Genomic DNA, 16661 nt, shown 5'->3' with positions numbered 1-16661 from the left:
CATTTCTAAATTGTTTGAGAAAATAAATGGATTCTTAAGTAATTTTTTTATCTGTTTTCTATAGATATATTTACATTTTAAATATTTGTTGGTCAAAGTCATTAAATTTCATACATTTCTATTGGTAAATTACCCCACATTTTGTATGTGTCATAAGCATAATTTAGCAATAATCATTTTATATTTGTACTTCCCCAATTAGATTTACATCGTTGTTCTGGAAAAGCTACTCAATATATTTACATCTAAACAGCTGAAAATAATACATTGATTTTTTTCTTATAAAGTTTGAATATTTTAACAAAAGTGTCAGTAAAAGTATTTCTTTTTTTCTTTTTTTGATTAAAATCATATCAAAAAGATATAAAATTGAACTTATTAACAGGTAATGAGAGTCCTGTTTACCTATGGCTAAGTTTAGAAATATAAATTGAATTTTTTCAACACAATAAAGGAATGACTATAAAGTTATTAGTACATGTATTTGCTGTCGATATTGACTTCTCTTATAACTAAGGATTAAGTACAATCACCCTTTTGTTGGTAATTTTTCACGGGGTAACAATTAAATTAAATAGTTTGTAGAAAGTGTGTAGCTCAAATGTAAATATTTACTTTAAGGGATGCAACAGAGTTAAACAGATAATATCTGAATACCTACGAATAACTTATAATCATGTAAAGTAACAACTATAAGTAAATTACCAGATAAAGAAGATTTTATTGTTTAACATCCTTTTTTCTGTGTTGCAAGAGGGCCAGAACTACGGTCTCACAAGTTCTTAACAACCTAACTTAGTTAGATCAATATTGATAGTATTTAGTTTGGAGTTTTTTTGTTTTTTTTTAAAAAGGTCCTATCTTCCCTGCTAATAAGGTTATAAATATAGGTTTTTCTGTTATCTGCAGAATTTTGAGGATGATGTCAGATCATTGATAGTCTATTTTAGATTAACTTGCGACTTTTTAGACTAGGGTGAATTGGGGTTTGACATATTGTATAGAAACCTGTCTATTGTTGAAACTGTATGTTGACCTCTAGATGTTTTTTGTTATTTGTGTTGTTGGGTTGCTGTCTCATTGATGTATAATCCACATTAACTATTAAATACATGCATCGTGTAATAACAGGTATTTTTTTGTGTGTGTCAAAGCACTTATTGCTGGGTAGATTATACCCATGGAATAACATCTATATGAAAAATAAGGAGATGTGGTATGAATGAAGGATGTGGATGTAAGCAACTCTAAGTCACTTTACAGCCTTCAACAACAAGCAGAGCCCGTTATGTATAGTAGACTATAAAAGGCATGATTAAAACCAGGAAACCAACAGCCTGATTTATGATAAAACAAAAGACTCAATACAAATATGACAGACAGCAACCCCAATGACAACCACTAGATCTAGCCCACTTGTGTGAGACTGAATGTAAACAATATTCAAACCAGGAACATATGAAACTCTTGATGTTAGAAAAGAGATAAATACAAATTAATTACATTCCTGAACTTTTAATTAATAGCATGGTTTACTACATTTATCTAGATCGGTAATATTTCTAATTTGAGTTACTGTGGATTCATTATTATATGTGGGAGAACAATTTCTGTGGTTTTTGTGGGTATAGTTAAAACATGAATTTTAATGTTCAACGAAGTAGAAATTATCTATGCGCTTGTATGCAGACAAAACCACGAAATCCAATATCCATGAAAAATACCATTTATTCTCAATCTACGAAAATTGTTATCCACGAAAATAAATGTCAATCGACAGTAGTCTATGATATGAATCAGTTGTTGTTAAGGGATCATTTGTTTTAAAAGTCTATTTACATAAGTGCCATAAACATAAACACTTTTAACTAATTGACAAAAGGTTAAGAAATTCAACATATATGTAGAATTTATTTTGATAAATATCTGTCATACTATATGCTTGTAAGTCTTTTTATTGCCGGATTGTGTGTTGTTACTAGGAGGATTTGAACAGGTGCTCCTAATTATCTAAAGCAATTTCCATTCCTGAGTAACATATATATCTTCTGAAGTGTACAACATGAACTATGTTTGTTTTTAGTCTTTGTTTAATGCAATTGTACTTTTAGAAAGTTCACGATGTTTAGTGTCATCATGTTAAGGCTAAATAAGGTGGGTCCATGTTGCTATGCATAAAACTGTGAAGTTTTTGTTATTTTATTTTTTTTTGTAATTTATGATTTGGAAAATTAAACAAAAACTACATATGATATAACAATAAAATAAATATTTACTCAAAACATTTCTTGTATTTCAATATTTATTTCACTTGATAAAGTTAAATTAAAAAATGTATATTATATCATGCACAGTAAGCACTTTTATCTATGTGACAAGCACCTTAAAATAATCTAGAGTTTAAATATACAAGGAAGACTGTTTGAAGAGAAAAATATTTTTAGTTTTGACTCTCTACTGATGATATTAATTATATATTAGGCTACATATGATGAAAATAAAACCTCCATTTGAAAAGACAAATTGTTATGACAATTGTTTCTATAAAATTTTGATACTGAATTTGAAAGTATTCTTAAAATGATAAGTACTTTTTCAACAGAAAGAATAAATGTTTAAAACAAGGAGTCAACTGTCCAAGTTTCATAAGAATGCATTGATTGAATTTGGTATGGTAATAACTCTCTATTATTGTAAGCTGTAAACTGTACTAAGAGGTTCTGATACCTATGTGTTACCTTTATTTTTGTGGGTAGGTGTGGGACCTCCCAAGTAAAAGAAGGCCCACAGTATGACATTAGTGTCAAGGCAACAGTATGAAAAATTCATAGGGTATAAATATGTCTCAAGCTAATCTGCATTTCATAAGGATATCAAAATCACATTCAAGTTATTTAAATTGCTTTAAAAATAGTCATTAACTCTTTATTTAATGGAACTTATTTATTTTTACATGTGGTGTATTTTTGGATATGTTGAGTAATAGCTTTTAAATTATTTCATTTCAGCTTGAGATAATCACTAGTAAACAAATATCATATTCATGAGAAAATAGTAATTTTCCTTCTCAAGATTACCTTGTAAATAATTTAAATGTTGTTATATACCTAGAACATGTAATTATGTTTAATTTCTGTCAAAATCTATCAGGAATAGGTGATTGGTAAGATACTTATAGTGTTTGATGGACAAATGAAATGATATACTGAAAGAAAAAATAAAGTTAAAATATATGTAGTTCAAGATTCTTGGTAGGTCTAGCTCAGAAAAAAATAGAAGACCCTCAATAGGTCTACTTCTGGCCGTAGCGGAGGGGGCATTAAGTTTTACCCTTGTCCGTCTTTACGTACGTACGTCCGTACGTCCCAAAATTGGTTTCCGTTCTCTAACTTGAGTTTGCCTCAAACAAATGTTATGAAACTTATACACAAAGCTTATTACCACAAAACACAGGTCAAGTTTGAATGTTGGTGGCGTCACTTTGACCGTTCTAGAGTTATGCCCCTTTATAAATGGAAAAATTGAAAAAATTTAGTTTCCGTTCTCTAACTTAAGTTTGCCTCAACCAAATGTTATGAAACTTATACACAATGCTTATTACCACAAAATACAGATCAAGTTTGAATTTTGTTAGCGTCACTCTAACCTATCTAGAGTTCTGCCCCTTTATAAATGGAAAATTTACAAAATATTTAGTTTCCGTTCTCTAACTTAAGTTTGCCTCAACCAAACATTATGAAACCTATACACAATACTTATTACCACAAAACTCAGATCAAGTACAAATTTGGGTAGCGTCACTTTTATCGTTCTTGAGTTATGTCCCTTTATAATGTTGTATGCAAGCCGGGGCATTATCTGTGTCCATGGGGACACATTCTCCATTTATTGTTTTAAGCTTTCAAAAAAATTAGCGGTATCGTAGGTTAGTCATCTTTGAACAAATTTTTCATTGGAAGATCTAGCTGTGTAGATTTTTATGTCTCGCTCTGAACAAATTATAGAAGATTAAGCTTTGGAAAAATAATGGAAAATTCTTTGTAGGTCTAGCTCTAGCTCTGAACAAATAATAGAAGACCCATATTAGATCTAGCTCTAAAAAATTAAAGAAGATCCTCTGAGAACCACCATCTTCCGTGGGATTAAACTCGTACAATCAAGCATACAGAAAAGTTGCTTATAACCAAAAGTTAATGCTTTGTTATGTAATCATTTGCACCCTGTAATATTTTCCTTACACCCTAAATATTTTTTTTTCCACAGTAAATTTCTATCCCATTTGGGCTATTATATCCCAAACTGGTTATTATGATCCATTTTGAGATACTGGTCCCAACCTGTTTAAAAATTGTTTAGTATAGCTTCTAAGTAAAATTCATAACAAAATTTGGATGTGCAGAACAGGAAATCTCTCTCTTTCTCTCTCTTGAAACTTTTGAACTTTCATATCTGCTGTGTTTGTGTATTGTTGAAATTGTTTGAATTGAATCTGAAACATCAATACAGAAATGTTGGATTGGAGTTATTGGTTTTGTGTTATATATATATATATTGGACATGCATACAACAAGTTTATGGATTAATATGCAGATTCATTATTTTAACTTTATTAATGCCAAAGGACAATGTATAAGGGTCATTAAAATTAAGATTGGAATAAATAATATCCTCAGTACATATTTATACTTCATATTAAACTGGAATGCATCCAAAATAAACTGTGAAGAATTAAACATGAAAGTAGCGATTGTCTTTTTAAATTTCATACAATAAATGAATTACATTTGAAGGTATTAGGCTAAATGGATTTAAATGAACTTTAAAATATTTGTACAGATTTAGGTGATTGACTATAACAGTATTATATGGGATTACTTGTAAAGAGTTCATCAAAGTATTAACACATTAAATGTATTAATAAAACACTCAAGTAAATAGTAATTATTTGAAGTGAAACCAGCTATATTACATGTATAATGAAATTGGAAACTGTTTCTAGAGGACAACACACAAACAAAAAAGTCAAAAACAAAAAAGACAGTTGTATTAACAAATAAGACACTTTTTAATGATTTATACAATAACTCCCAGAAAAAAAGATTGATATAAGGTGCTCTTGAATGGTTACAATATCCTGCTTCACATGTCAGTGATATCAAGTGATCTTTAGATGTAACAATATCCTGCTTCACATGTCGGTGATATCAGGTGATCTTGAAGTGTAATCATATCCAGCTGCTTCACATGTCAGTGATATCAATTGCTCTGGAAGGGTAACAATATACTGCTTCACATGACAGAGATATCCGGTTATCTTGAAGGGTAACAATATCCTGCTTCACAATCTAGTGATATCAGATACTCTTGAAGGGTAACCACATACTGCTTCACATGGCAATGATATCAGATGCTTTTAAAGTGTTACCATATCCAGCTTAACATGACAGTTATATTAGGTTACCTTGAAAGATGACCATATCCTGCTTAACATGACAGTGATATCAGGTTACCTTGAAGGGTGACCATGTCCAGCTTAACATGACAGTGATATCAGGTGCCTTGGAGGATGACCATATCCTGCTTAACATAACAGTGATATCAGGTTACCTTGAAGGATGACCATATCCTGCTTAACATGACAGTGATATCAGGTTACCTTGAAGGATGACCATATCCAGCTTCACATGACAGTGATATCAGGTTACCTTGAAGGATGAACATTTCCAGCTTAACATGACAGTGATATCAGGTTACCTTGAAGGATGACCATATCTAGCTTAACATGACAGTGATATCAGGTTACCTTGAAGGATGACCATATCCTGCTTAACATGACAGTGATATCAGGTTACCTTGAAGGATGACCATATCCAGCTTAACATGACAGTGATATCAGGTTACCTTGAAGGATGACCATATCCTGCTTAATATGACAGTGATATCAGGTTACCTTGAAGGATGACCATATCCTGCTTAACATGACAGTGATATCAGGTTACCTTGAAGGATGACCATATCCTGCTTAACATGACAGTGATATCAGGTTACCTTGAAGGATGACCATATCCTGCTTAACATGACAGTGATATCAGGTTACCTTGAAGGATGACCATATCCAGCTTAACATGACAATGATAACAGATTACCTTGGAGGCTAACCATACCCTGCTTAACATGACAGTGATATCAGGTTACCTTGAAGGATGACCATATCCAGCTTCACATTACAATGACATCAGATGCTCTTAAAGGGGTACCTTATCCTGCTACACATGACAATGATAACAGGTTACCTTGGAGGCTAACCATACCCTGCTTCACGCGACAGTGATATCAGGTTCTCTTGAATGGTATAACAGTATCCTGCTTCATATAAGACATTTCATGTATTTATAAGTCAAATAGAGGCTAGATTGGGTTGGGTTCAGAATCAATAAAAGAGCATTAAATTTGTCAATTATGTCTGCAAAGAAAATAAATGTCTTTGTCTTTTTCGATATTCTGTTTTTCGTTGGTTACTGGACATACTGTATAGCGGGTTATTTTCGCTGGTGTAAAATTTCGCGTTTTAGGGGCAACAAAGTATACGAAAAATTTGGTGGTTTTTATTTTGGTGGATTTTTAAATCCCAATTAAATATTGTTAAGGTTAATTGATTTTTTTACCGGAATGACCTCTTATTTATTGCTTAGATTCTGATATTTGTTACAGTATTCAGACATCTTGTAAATTTTACAAAGATTAGTTACGAAATTGACCGGACCTTTGATGTACTTACTAATTAGGTTACAAAATTATCATGAGTCTTTACAACTCTTATATAGTTTGACACTAATTAATAAGGGTAATTAATTACCTGATAAGAGTACCATACACTCTTATTCTAATTGACACTTATTAATAAGGGTATACACACCAGACAGTCATTTTATAAAAAAAACATTTATGTACACTGCCCTTTGGCATTTATCTTGTTAAAACTAACATATACCGTTATTGACCTTCCGACAGGAAAAAATAGATCGTTTACAAAATCCTTTAACCATGTTAACTTCGAAACTACCCAAAGTATGCATTAATTTTCGCGGAATTTATTTTCGAGATTTTCGTGTGTCCGCCAAAATAAGCGAAAATAAACACCCCGCGAAAATAACCCGCTATACGGTATAAACCAATGAACTCCAAGACAATCGTATCACATTGATGTGTTGAATTATATCCCAACACATAGATTGGTAGGTGTCCTACTATGACCTTGTTCATTGATCTGTCCTTTTTGTCTGTTTGCCAGTTCATTCATAACTTTCTTTACATATTACTCAGCTTCTGTATTAACGCATGATATAACATATGGTCTGGATAATTTTAAGTTTAACAGTGTAACTGATTTTTCAAATCTGTTGGGCTGTTACTTTCTGTTTGAAGATACTTTGAATTATATCACTAGCCTGGTGTGAAATATTTTGTCAGTTTAAAGTGGTTTATAGTTTGCATGGCATCCTGTGCAACTTCTTGTTAAATGAGCCTTGGCATAGATGACTGTTTGAATGCGAATGTTGAGGTTTCACAGAACTAATAATTTAAGTACTAAAATAAAATTTTATTTCAGGAATAAGTAATGGGGACTACTCAATTGGACAGAATGGCTATGATGACTTAGCCAAATCAGCTGTGTACAGTCATGTTAGTAGTGTGGACAGTGGTAAACCACCTTCAGGTTTCTATATGCCAGATATGGACACTATCTCAGAGAGACCTTCAGAACATGGTAAACATTGTTAATAGAGGACAAAGTTCTCTGTAATTACAGTAGAAAAATCTATATCAAGTGTCATTATTAGTTATCAAAAATCTTTGACAAGATTTTTCTGTGAGTACTTCAGAATATGCACAATTTTCTTTTTTATACTCCTGCTTTAAAAAAGTGGGGTATACTGTTTTACCTCTGTCTGTCCATCCGTCAGTCCATCCATCCGTCAGTCCTTCAGTCCATCCTTCTGTCCCATGAATATTTTTCTCGGTAACTACATTACAAGGATTTCTGAAATTTGGTTTCAGGGTTTATATAAGTCAGCTATACCGTGTGATGCGTTTTCAGATTCATCACTCAACAACTTCCTGTTTAACGAACACTTGTATCATTTTACACATGATAGCCAAGTTGAAAATTTTCGTCACATTTTTCTCAGGAACTACTTGACAAGGATTTCTGAAATTTGGTTTCAGGGTTTATATGAGTCAGCTATACCATGTGATGCATTTTTAGATTCATCACTCAACAACTTCCTGTTTACCTTATACTTTTAGTGGGGTGGGCGTGGGCGTATCATTAGTGAGCAGTAGCTCACAGGTTCACTTGTTTATAATTTCTTAATTTTGATTATTATAGGTGACCATGAAGAAAAGAAGGAGGAGCAACAAGAAGAAAATGAAGAAGAGACATGTGACATGAAGAATAATTTCTATGATTTACATGATGAGTACAGCAAAGATATACTGAATGTAGAGTTTCCGCCATTCTACTTCTCGACACATGGTCTCTCCAGACCACCAACTCCGGATGAGGAGGACAGACAAAGGTAGGAAATATACACAACTAAGTAACCTAATAAAATAAAATCATATAATTTAGGGATTATGGAACATACCGGGTTATTTGCTATTGATTTCTTGATGATTGTTGTTGGTTTTTTTTTGTTTTTTTTATGTCCAATGGCATATAGTTCAGGACAATTTTAAAGAATCTAGTGCATTGGAACAGGACAAAACAAAGGGGAATTATAGAAATTTTTTTGTCATATGTAAGGAATAGAGAGGAAAAAAATAGACAGGTGTTTGGTCATTATGTACATAAGACAAGGCTATTGTGTTTGATAGAAATGATGAAAACGAGCAATAAGATATATCAATAAATTGGTTAAGCAAAACCAAAGGCTTCATAATAAAAAACAGATAAAAAAATCTTCCTTTTTTTGTTAGAATGAAGAAAGTTACAAAAATTTTGAATATTTGTTTCATTGATGTTCAATGTAATTTTAGGTATTACCAACTGATTGACGACTCAATAGACAATGATATGATTTCTCTATTGGAGAGAGAAACATTAGAAGGCATTTTCAAATTTGTTCCTCCATCCTTGCGACGAGACAATCCTGAGGCTTCTAGAGACTTTATAATTGTAAGTTGATCAGCTAATTCTAATTTCTGAATTGTATGGCATAATTTTTAATGATAAAAGATGGAATTCATAGGGCTTTTCTATTATATACTACACTGCCTTGAACAAGAGAAAAATAACCATTTTGTTAGAATACTTTCAAAATGATTTCATAAAAATTAGCCGTTTGAAGGGATTGCAATCAATATTCTTTTTTTCTATTGCTGGCTTTATAATTTTGGGTTAAGATATCAAGATAAAACATTTTTTGATCTGTTTATTTGAACAACTTTACAAGTATTCAAAAATAGGAAATGTATATGTATACAGTTCACTCTTCTTATCTCAGAATCTTTTATCTCAAAATTCCTTATTACAAAGTAAAATGTCTGTCACAATGGTAGATTTGATTTACAATTTACTCCTGATATGTCAAAATTCCTACATCTCAAATTTTTTTTGTCAATGATCAACTTTGAGATAATGAAAATCCACCCTATATACATGTGTTGAAAAACTGTTGCATATTTTCATGACCCTTTATATATAAGAATTTTGTTTATAACAGGAAATGAAGAATGATAGAAGATATGCAATAAAGAAAGGAATGCTGGACTACATACTGCAGGATGAAGATGAACAAGAGAGATTGGGTGTTCCTGTTCCATATAAGGTATGTCATGAAAAATCATACATTTTGCATATTTTTTGCAGTAACGTCTTGTGTGTTGTTGTGTATAAAATTAACATTCTTAAAAGATCATCTACTAGAACATTTGAGCCAGTTTGAAGTAGTCAAAGCCAGATTTGTCATGGTGTTTTTATATTTTTCTTATTACAGATTTTTTTTTTCATTTTCACTTAATTTTAGCTATTTTAAAAAAAAGTGCTGCTTTTGTTTTAGCAGAAGAATAGTTTTGTTCTCTTTTGTTTCTCCTGAGTAACTTTCCTATAAAATAGGTTTGAAAATTTGACATGCTTTTCATTGTGATAAAAGAAGAAGAGAGTTGGTGAAAACTGGATTGTCACATCAGTTTAGAAGTGAAACAGAAGGACAGGGGAACAGTCTAAACAGGAGTAGCACTATATAATTTGACAAAACGTCGCTGTCAGACATTCAATTTTAAAAATAGTTTTATGTAGGACCTTACAGAAAAATAATTAGAAAGATAGTCTTTAAAACTACCATGCAAATACCAATAACCTAAATAATCCTTCAGGCATTCATATTACATGAAATTTTCTAATGTATACTATCTTATCTTATGTATACTATCTTATCTAATGTATACTATCTCTTATCTAATGTATACTATCTTATCTAGTGTATACTATCATATCTAAAGTATACTATCTTATCTAGTCTATACTATCTTATCTAGTGTATACTTTCTTATCTAATGTATACTATCTTATCTAGTGTATATTATCTTATCTAATGTATACTATCTTATCTAATGTATACTATCTTATTTAACATATACTATCTTATTATCTTATCTAACATATACTATCTTATCTAATGTATACTATCTTATCTAACATATACTATCTTATCTAACGTATACTATCTTATCTAATGTATACTATCTTATCTAAAGTATACTATCTTATCTAGTGAATACTATCTTATCTAACGTATACTATCTCATCTAACATATAATATCTTATCTAATGTATACTATCTTATCTAATGTATACTATCTTATAATTTTAGGAGTCAAACTCAGCAGGTAGACATAGATACCCTTGGCATAACATGGTCAATGAGACGAGAGAGTTTATGAAGACAGATGTATATATCACACATCCTGTCATGTACACCATATTGTACGACTTTGAAACAAAGTAAGTTTGGATAAAGAAGATTAGGGGAAAACTTCATTGAAATAGCAACCCAACAAATCAATGAATGTCAGCATAGGGTCTATAACAACAAATGCTTATACCATATGTCCAAATTGTCTAGACCAACTGTAAATACATTAATAAATTTAAGAGGGACTTTCAATGATCTGCCATTAACACTAGGTTCTTTAATAAACTCATCATAAATACCAGGCTTAAAATGAACACTCATTTTGGCTACAAAAGACTCGTCAGTGACATTCCAATCAAAAAAGTTTATAAAAGGTCAAATAAAGTAACTTCCGAAAGGATAAACACTAAGATATTCATAGACAACCTCTGACAAAGTTCCTGACTGTGGACTTGGATACTGGGCTAGTTTACTTTCATATGGCAACAACTTATAGCTATTCAATGTCAAAGAAAGGTCCTCATGAATTTTTTGACAGAATGAGGAGCCATGAGAAGAAATATATACATCTGTAGAAATATGTTTTATAAATAAGAATAGGTACTGCAGTAACTGCACTGAACATAAGGATACCAGTATGAGATAAATTTATATCACATTTTCAGAATTTCCTTTGTATAGCCTTGTATGTGTGTTTTGATTATCAGCCGCTTAATTTTCATGAAGAAGACATTTGGGAAATATATCACTGTAAATAGTATATGTTCGATAATTAAGGCAATTATTAGTTTTTTATAGAAAACTAAAAAGAGAGTACTTAATACATCAGAGTCGGCAAACTTTTAAAACAAAAAAAATATAATATACATCATCGTTAAATAATATTTTGTTTCAGGTATGGTGACTTTAGGTTGATAGATATTCCTGACTTGAGGAAGAAAATGCCTGTTACCATGGAAGTATTTTATAAACATGTGAAGACATCAAGTGAGCACGGTGCTATGAGGTTAGAGGAGGAGTGGTTACGAGAATGCTGTGATAGCATAGATACTCTCAGGGATTCCATTGAAGATTGGATGCCACAAGACAATCAGGTCAGAGGTTATTTTGTGTGGATGAAAGTTCAAATTATTAGTTTGAAATAAGGTTAACTTATACTAATTACTACAGATATTTCAAATCGTCTTCATCATTAATGGAAGATTATTTAATGAAAGATATTTCAGATTACAAGTTTTTACTTGACTTTCAGACAAATTCATGAAATATGTAGTAGATAATATATATGAATTGCTCTCGAAAAGTACAATTAAGTGTAGGTAGAAAGACGTTTTAATACCTTACATCAGGTTTTTTTCACGTGTGTTTAATTTTTGCTTTGTTCACGGCTGTTAAAGAAACACAAAAATTTGACCCCGCAAAAATTTCCTTGCAAATTCAAAGTTTGATGGTTGTTTGAAAGTTTCATACATTATCATTATACTGTTAATTATCGAATCTTTTGTGTTGTTTTACAGATCACGAGAATGGGCATACTTAATTAAAGTCATATGAAACGAGTTTCTTGTAATTTTAATGTTATCGAATTATTGAACCAATGCATGCATATACATTTGTATACAAAACTGCACATTTTTTATATTTATTACGAATCTATAATGTATTATCGACAAATAATATTTTACTCATTGATCGTTGATAGCAAGCTTATTAACTTTCTTGTTTGTTGCCGAAATTTAACGGATCGTGACATTGATAAATAATCAAATCAGTGCAGTGGAGCACATGAAAAATAAGTGAATTTATAAAGCCTTGATATTTTTTTTATATTTTCCATGCATTCCCATTTGTTATTTAAACTTTTCCTTAACAGTTGTTAAATGATTTGATGTATTAAATTTGTTCTGTAAGAATCAGTTATTACTATTTACCTTCCAATGTACTTTTGTTCACATTCTTTCATCACGGTTTTTCCCTCGCACTTGCGCTGTGCGGTGGTCGAAATTCTATCGAGAGGTATCGTAGTGAAGGTCACTGCATAAGGGAAAATATTGGCAATTTAGTGTACGGGAATACAATAATTCAATAGCAATACTTTTATGAAGATTTTGATAATATAAAGGATTTTCTTTTACAAGAAAGTTCACATACACTTGTGTCATAGTAAAACTTAGCCATTTTAGTATATACATCATATTCAACTTTTTTTAATTTAAAGTTTCATATGACTTTAAGATCTCTATTTTCATAATGATTAAATTGGCTAATCATGCATGTCACACCTTTTGACAACACAGCAATCAATGACATGTTAGCAATTGTTATTTAGACGATCTGTTGATTGGTGTCATAACCCAAATATTTTGCATAAAATATAAAAATAAAATAAAAAATAATTCACAATTACAAGGATATTTGTATATCTGTAATAATCAAAACCTTCAATTTTTAGCATGCCCCTATATACATAATTTAAGTTCCTTGAAAATTCTCTGAATTATGTGTATTTTCGTTTATAGTACTCATATTTATTTGTACTCCATTACCTGTTAATTAATCAAGTTTATGTTGTTTACAGCTTTAACAATACGAAACAGTTATTTTTTCGTGTGTATTTTCCCATTCAGCGAAAAATTATACACAGTAAAACTTTAACCTGCCCATTTTGTCATCGAATCGGGAAAAAACGCTGATGCAAAAAAAACTGATATACGGTATACCATAAGTTTTCTTAAATTTCCTTGAAAGAGAGTTTAATATATATACTTTCAAAATTTGATTTAAAAAATATGTTTGCGAGGAATACATGATTCTGAATATTATTATTATGTAAATATTGTAATAGAGAAAACTATTCTTAGGTGAAGAAAAACAAAACCTTATAAATAGTAATTTATGTTAATTTTTGGAGAAGAATCTATTTTTCATCAAAGCCTTTTAGGAAATGAAAAGAAAAAATGAGGGTACCCATTTCTGTTTTTTATGATAAAAAATGATGTAACACTGGTGCTTGAAATGTTATTATATTAGATTGCTATTGTTTTAGTGAATCTTTAATTGAACTTAAGTCCCCTTATGGAGAGACTGTATAAACGCAACTATATAAGATATTGTTTTATAAGTATATATATATATATATATATATTTGTAGGAATTGAGAACAGAAAAGATGGAACATTTCTTTGAAAGTGTGTCATCTCTAATGTCTAACTTGCTCAGGAGTTGTGTGCAAAAGTCAATCTATGATCTGGTAGACCTAGTGGAAGAATATTTCACTGGAAATAACTATGAGGGAGCCTACAATATAATGAAAGATCTTGGACTACCCTTAAAACCACACGTTGTTCATTTCTTTATGGTAGGTCCAAGTTAAGGTTAATAGTTTCTGTATTTTCAAAGAATTTGTTCTGTAGAAGATATGTTAAATAAAATTATGAATACAAATATTTGGAGTTATCAAGTCAATTTTTCATCAAATTTATTTTTAATAAATGTATGCACCTCACACCCCCCCCCCAAAAAAAAAAACAAAAACAAAAACAAAAACAAAGAAGGGATAAGGGAAATATTTATAAAAAACACCATAACCTCAGAAACTAAAGAACTTTATATGACTCTTGACTAATGTTTCTGGTGTGAAGGCATAATTGCTATTACTCTTCTTGAACTGTCTTCATTAAAAAAGAAATTGTAAAATAGATGAAATTGGTTAGTTCTATTTCAGAATGATCAGTAATATTTTTAATTTTTATATAGACCTTTAAATTTTTTGTGCACCATTGCACAAATATCATTTCATCTCAGTTTAAAAGTGAATATGAGGCCTTGTCATCTCAATTGTGTGTGTTTCATTCAAATTTTTACATTGTTTAAATTTCGATCTTGTGATAGTTGTATTCCTTAAGAAGTTTTAAAGATAGACCATTGATACTTGCTACATTAGTGGCAACAAATACTTGCCTAATCAAGGACTGCTCAGATGAACCTATTTTGGTTTTTGATATCAGTATGTACATAACACATTGGTGCTATTCCAGTTTGATTATATCACCATTAAGTTTTGATAACTTGTGACATGGTCATGTGTCTGAAGGTTTTTTTCAATGATTTTGTTATCCCTATTATCTAAGCTATAAAATATACCATACTCCATAAATGAGAAACATGTAGCATTGAATAATTTGTTTATATTAGGAATTTGATCTAGTTAAGGTAAGCATGGTAACCAGGGAATATATTTTTCAGTGTGAACAAAAGAAAATAAAGAATTTATTCCATGAGTGTTAATTTTATACAAAACATATGGAAATGGATTGTATTTATCACTTCATTTGTTAGCACTCAGCAACTGGGAGATGGGTATTGATGTCATGTTTATTTGTTTGTTGCAACAGGATAGGTTTTGCAAAAATAAAAACTCACATTTTGAATTTTGATAGCATTATTGGAATGAAGCATTTTCTGAAATCGCAATAATTAATCTCTCATTTGTGTTGGTTGTTTAACAATCGAAAAAATTAATGCATGCAAAAATTCTGAATTTACTATACTACTGAAAAAAATGACTTCATATTTGGTCAGCAGCCTAACAGTGATGAATTGTAATGTGATAGCTGTTTTTAGACGTGTAAAACAGTCACTTCCTGTTTTCAGATACTTTGAATTATGAGGGGGAGTATTCTAAGCATGACAACACCTGCAATTTCATGTTTTTATAGAATTTCAACCAACGAAGAACCTAGAACAAGCAAAATACAAGTCTGAAACATGTAAAAATAACCAGTGTTTAGAAAAATTTTACTCTGCAAAGAAATGAAGCGAAATTTTTTCAGCCAATACTAAAATATCAATTCTTTACTGGTGATTTAAATACCATCTTTAGCTAATGTGACTTTATCTTTGATACATTTCACTGTTTTTACAGATAGAAGATACCGTAAAAGTGGGATTACAGTTTCTGCCCTCTTTCCCAGATATTTATGACTTTTTCTGTTTAATTATTGACACTATGGTTATGAGTGTATCAAAGTTACCGTGTATAGACAGTTTATTGTTCCAAACTCCTGAAAACCTGGAGGAAAGTTATATTAGAACAGTTAGAATAGACGAAGAATTAGTCAATATTGCAAAAGAAAGGATACAAAAAATGATAACAGCAAATAGCTTTGGGCCAGAAAAGTAAGTATTTAAATGGTTATGGAGCCATTTAAAAAAAAAAGTTACAACATCTGTTGTTTATGTCAGTAGATGTTTTTTGGAAATCCATTAAATCATGTCCTTACTTAATTTAAAAGTTAACCAATAAAACACCTTGATTGCTGAAATTTCTAATTAATTGTTGATTTAACCAATAAAAATTTAAAAACCTGAAAAATTACAAAAAACGGCACATTTTACGGGACAATACAGGACAAAACAACTTCTAAATGAACAAAGAAAGATGTTTAGACAAACAACACTGAAAATATAGCAATGTTCAAATATTAAGAAACACTGAAAATAAGACAAATATTTAGATATTCAGGGACACTGAATATTACACAGGTTTTCAAACAAGCAATATTAAAAACGAGACACTTTTAAATAAGAAACACTAGAAAAAAGTCTGGTATTTCAACAACTTAAGGCCCCTTAAACTTCACAAGTTCAACTAAACCACAAAATAGGGGTAATATAGAAATGAAATTGAAAACAAGACATATTCAAACAATTGAAACATAATGGTAGATGAAATCCTTAATCTTC

At 30.7% G+C, this 16661-nt stretch overlaps 1 protein-coding gene across 4 annotated transcripts in view; it reads left to right on the top strand.

Moving 5' to 3' along the window:
- Positions 1–16661, top strand: part of LOC127698932 (dynein axonemal heavy chain 3-like) — a 157242-nt gene that overhangs the window by 44364 nt on the left and 96217 nt on the right. For all 4 annotated transcript variants that reach the window (XM_052202720.1, XM_052202798.1, XM_052202898.1 and 1 more), the window contains exons 6-14: positions 7610–7768; positions 8390–8579; positions 9040–9178; positions 9726–9830; positions 10875–11005; positions 11812–12010; positions 14068–14274; positions 15111–15128; positions 15841–16094. In XM_052202720.1, coding sequence (XP_052058680.1) covers positions 7610–7768; positions 8390–8579; positions 9040–9178; positions 9726–9830; positions 10875–11005; positions 11812–12010; positions 14068–14274; positions 15111–15128; positions 15841–16094 — 1402 coding nt within the window. The remainder of the gene's footprint in view (positions 1–7609; positions 7769–8389; positions 8580–9039; positions 9179–9725; positions 9831–10874; positions 11006–11811; positions 12011–14067; positions 14275–15110; positions 15129–15840; positions 16095–16661) is intronic.

This window comes from Mytilus californianus, unplaced genomic scaffold (assembly GCF_021869535.1).
Source record: "Mytilus californianus isolate M0D057914Y unplaced genomic scaffold, xbMytCali1.0.p SCAF_1, whole genome shotgun sequence".
Lineage (NCBI taxonomy): Eukaryota > Metazoa > Mollusca > Bivalvia > Mytilida > Mytilidae > Mytilus > Mytilus californianus.
Note: the sequence above shows the minus strand (reverse complement) of the source record. Positions and strands in the feature narration are given on the sequence as shown.